Genomic DNA, 4924 nt, shown 5'->3' on the forward strand with positions numbered 1-4924 from the left:
ACCTATAACGGATGTCCTGAAATTAGCATGCGTACGCATTTGTTTATATGCTATTGTTTATACAAGCATTCTCAGTTTGCATATGCAGTCAAGCAACTGTTTAAACTATATATGAACATTTAATGTGTTTATACGAAATAAGTTAGATGCCTCCGACAAAATAGGTTAGCCCATACGTTTAATTATATAAAATTATGTGACACAAATACTACAGTGCGGTTGCACCCTAGGTGTTGGGGTAATGGACCCATCCTGGCCTAAATCGTAGGACCCATGGCGTGTCACGCTGCGGAACCTTACGCACATAGAATAGAGTATATCACAGTGAAAACCATATCCCAACTTTGTAAAAGTTATACTGTAACCACATCCACACCAATGGTCCCTACCTTGTATCTATATTTAATAAACCATATCCTTTCATGACAGGTGGTTTACTTCAGCGCTACATTCCCATACATCGTTCTTGTCATTTTCTTCTTTCGAGGAATTACTTTGCCGGGTTCAATGGACGGAGTGGCTTATATGTTCACGCCTGATGTAAGTTGCATGAAGTTAATCGTACCGCTTTGTGTATTCACAACTTTAAAATGATTCTTATGGGTTGTATTGTATAGTAGTGTGGGGGAAGATGGGACAGCTTTTGTACATATTATCCAAACATCCGTCGTAAGGGCTTTATAATTCTTGGAATGTCCTTTTTACTGCTAAATGGGACGAGAAAATAGAATGAAAAGGTGTCCTGTCTTCCCCCATTCCACTATACAAATTTTATATTATAAAATGTCCGCCATGCATTAAAAAACTGAAGAAAAACTCTTAATCATTATATACTAAAACTGAAAAAAGACTGTGTAGTTACAACAACTGTATAATATGTATGATAGACTGCATAATGTAACAGCGTACATATAACTGACTTTTTGTTTTTTTTTGGGGGGGGGGGTTTATGTATGACAGATAATTTAGACAACCCATTAGTGACCACTGGGTTGAAGCAATTGCCGTTAAGTGTCTTGCCCAAGGACACATACGCCAACAATGGTAGCAGCGACGAGCCTTGAACCCATTACCTCTGGGTTAATATAACTGACTTACTCGAATACAGATGTCTCGTCTCGCTGACGCCACCGTGTGGCGAGATGCTGCGACACAAATCTTCTTTTCTCTGGGACTTGGCTTCGGTGGGGTGATCGCATATTCCTCATACAACGACTTAAAGAATAATTGCAGAAAAGATGCGTTGACAGTGGCCAGTATAAACTGCGCGACAAGTATCTTCGCATCGTTGGTCATATTCAGTATACTCGGCTTCAAGGCACACCATAGATCTGAGCAGTGCATGGATCAGTAAGTCACCAAGTTTAAACTATGTTTGTAAAGCTGTTTTTACTGTGGGGAAGAGAGACGTTAGCATATTTTGTCAAGTATGGTATAACCTAATTCTGTTTTTACCAACGCTCTTTTAGACTGGTGTATACTGTTATGTAATTTTGTAAAGCTTTTTTTACTGTGGGAAAACATGGATACCGTTAGCACATTATATCTCATACGTAATTCTGTTTTGAACAGTTGACAACGCTCTTATAGGGTCGTGGGTACAGGTATACAATTGTGTGAATTTTCTTTATTTTTAGCATATGGGACAACAAAAAATCATGAAACGTTAACAAATTTTATAATTAATTGTTTAGAAACTAACATATAGTACAGGGGGTAAGAAGGTCTATGTTTCATTCTCATTTATCGCCCCATTTGGTAGTAAATAAAGAATCTTTACAGAATTATATTACAGTATATTTATTTTCTCATTTTTTTCTGTCCCATTTGGTAGTAAATACATAACCTTTACTAATTTACTTCTAATTTTAGCAACATTATCAAAATCCACGCATTCTTCAACGAGTATAATCCGGACCACAACATGAATGACGTGGCAGTTCAGATGGATCGCAAAAACTACATCCATTTGCTTGATGTGATGAACGAGACTTTCTACAGCGACAACGAAACAGCGCCAGAAATCCTAAAAGTATGAACACCTAAAACTAAATTCTAAATGCACCAAATACAAACACCTAAAATCAAAATATAAATGCAGAAAGTATGAAAACGTAAAACTAGATTATAAATACTCAAAAATATGAACACACAAACTAAATTCTAAATGCATAAAGTAAAAACATGCAAAACTAAATTTGTTCATACGTTTAGCTGCATAAAACACGCATTTTTTGATCAGTTTTAAAACAAACATGACAATTCATGACAATATGTAGGTTACGATTTTCATCTCAAACGTCTCGGTTAAAAACGCTAAAATCATCTTCAGTGGTGTATCCGAACCGTTTTCAATAAAAACCGTTTCTTACATATGAACTGTTATGTTGGTATTCAAACCTCTTTTTGATAAGAAAGCCATTAACTCACATTACGAAGTAACTGACTTAGTTTAAACTGGGAAGCAACCAGCAGTGCTTCGGTAATCAGCGATTTGCGTGTTGTGCGTGGCCGTAATTTTAAAGCAGCGCGAGAGTTCTGATTGCAAGACATGACGTCAATTACTGAGAACCAGAGGCGACGAAAAGCCCCTTTAGCATTCTAGGCGCTTTTGGTACGCAAGGCTGAATTTAAATACCCGAGATCCCAGAAAACTTTGAAGGAATCAGAAAAACAAAGCAATTTAATGCGTTGCAATTTGGCTGGAATTTTTTTCTTCGCTGAACATTTTTTGAAACCTAATAATGCTGACTATTTTTTTAACTTTACAAATATACGTTTTATGCTTCTCTCGGGTAAAATCCAGCAGCCTTAAACTTTTTATTTTCCTTTCAGCACTGGCTGTCAATCAACGTCAGCACTTGCACAATCAAGGACGAACTGCAAGAGGTGGGAAATTATCAAAATAAAGTTTTTTGATTTTGATGGGAAATTATCAAAATAAAGTTATTTGATTTTGATGGGAAATTATCAAAATAAAGTTATTTTTGATTATTATCTTACGTTTTTAAAAGATAGAACTGTTTTTATTCGCTTTATTTTCCCACAGGCCGTTTCCGGACCCGGGCTCGCTTTTATCGCGTTCACAGAAGCGATGATTAATATGCCGGGAGGTCCTTTCTGGAGTGTCATGTTTTTCTGCATGTTGATTAACCTCGGGTTGGGTTCAATGTTCGGGACATTAGAAGGTATAATCACACCGCTTCGAGATCTTGGGCTCAGAATACCTAAAGAGGCGATTGTCGGTAAGTGGATACGCGTGAAATATACATGTTTCATGCTTCATGTATTATTTAAGCGCTGTTCCGTGTAAAGTGTAAAGTGTATTAGGATAACGGGTTCTTTAAGTTTGTCCCCATGTAGAAAAACGTTATCCATAAAGTTAAGTTTCCGAAGTCTTTTCCTGTCATATGCTATCCTATATTTGTTAGGTCCTATATAAGACTTAAGCCAGTTTGGCCTATTGTCGCGTCGCTGCCATATAGCACATTTTGTATAAGATTTCTGACCGAAATGCCTGGCTTTAATCTGTATTATTTTTCTCTTCTATGTTCGTAAGGTTCTTAAGGACTTAGGAATTAGGCCAGATTCCACCCATTGTTGTCCCATTATTTTTCCATTTTCGGTCCCAGAGTTATGACCGGGAATGGTTGACTAAAATCCTACTTTCGTTTCAGCAATACTGTGTTTGATATCCCTCGCCATTGGAATGATTTTCACTCTACGTTCTGGCATGTATATCTTGGATATATTCGACACGTACGCTGGAACTCTCCCATTGCTCATGATCGCATTCTTCGAAACTATTGGAGTTGCTTGGATATACGGTTTCTCAAGGTACTGTCGTTAGTTAATAAATAAACGCCTATGCATTTACATACATGGTAACTCGTAAGCTGGCACATGGTTACCCGTAAGCTGGCACGTGGTAACTCGTAAGCTGGCACGAGGTTTATGAAACAAAATCGCGTGTTATAACGGCTGTCGTTTTCCGGCCACGCGAAGATATAATCACATTCACATTCATCTCCGTCTAAATACATAAAGACAGATACATAAATTAAGGCGAAAGACTTTAAATTTAATTTTCGTGTCCTGTCTTGCCCAAGCCTATGATTCACGAAAACGTCCGAACTACAGACTGTCTATTTATCGCTTGTCGCCATTACTTTTACTTGATATTCTGTATATATTAACGGGGACCGTTTGACGTAATTTCCAATGTCTGGATAGTTTGAATTAGTTGTTCCTCATTACACATTTAAAAAGCCGAAGAAAAAAACAAGACACTTAACATCAGTTGCTCCAACCCAGTAAACCCTTTAAGCTGTTTAAAGTGTTCGTTATTTACATTAAAAATTAAAAAATCACAAAAAATATAACGACGGTCGTTTTCCGCCACGCGAACATAACATTCCATTCATGCAATAAAAATTTAAATTAAAACCTTATTTTAGATTTTCCGATGACCTTAAACTGATGTTGGGAGATGATGGACCTGGTTTGTTTTGGAGAGCGACGTGGTGCGTCATCTCTCCTCTGTGCATGTTGACGTTGTTTGTAAGCTCCATCGTCACTCTTGCCATCAAAACCCCACAATATGAAGTTTACGTTCTTGGAGGAGGTTAGTTATAACTATATATAAAAAGTCATAACTATATAATTTGAAAATTGTAGTACAAAAAATTAAATGTTTTTACCTAAAAAATTAAACCGTATCTTCACGACTTTCACAGACCGTTGTTCATTGTTTAAAACACGGTCAGGCTTTTTGGATATAATGCGTTAAATATGTCCCATCTTCCCCCACTCTACTATATAGTAAAAAATGTACGTGATTATTTTTACAATTAACGCTGTGTTGTATATGCTATTCTAACCCGGCCCCGTTGCGTAGTGGTTAGCGCGCCTGCCTGTAACCATT

At 37.1% G+C, this 4924-nt stretch overlaps 2 protein-coding genes across 2 annotated transcripts in view; one reads left to right on the top strand and one right to left on the bottom strand.

Annotated features, from left to right (window-relative positions):
- LOC100180033 (sodium-dependent neutral amino acid transporter B(0)AT3-like) overlaps window positions 1-4924 on the top strand; it is a 22677-nt gene that overhangs the window by 15507 nt on the left and 2246 nt on the right. Inside the window, exons 6-12 of the mRNA XM_018817448.2 lie at window positions 430-540; window positions 1109-1350; window positions 1873-2032; window positions 2836-2889; window positions 3050-3245; window positions 3678-3837; window positions 4458-4624. Of these exons, the coding sequence (XP_018672993.1) occupies window positions 430-540; window positions 1109-1350; window positions 1873-2032; window positions 2836-2889; window positions 3050-3245; window positions 3678-3837; window positions 4458-4624 (1090 nt within the window). The remainder of the gene's footprint in view (window positions 1-429; window positions 541-1108; window positions 1351-1872; window positions 2033-2835; window positions 2890-3049; window positions 3246-3677; window positions 3838-4457; window positions 4625-4924) is intronic.
- LOC100181882 (transportin-3-like) overlaps window positions 1-4924 on the bottom strand; it is a 27379-nt gene that overhangs the window by 2228 nt on the left and 20227 nt on the right. The window lies entirely within an intron of this gene.

Source organism: Ciona intestinalis, chromosome 2, assembly GCF_000224145.3.
Source record: "Ciona intestinalis chromosome 2, KH, whole genome shotgun sequence".
Lineage (NCBI taxonomy): Eukaryota > Metazoa > Chordata > Ascidiacea > Phlebobranchia > Cionidae > Ciona > Ciona intestinalis.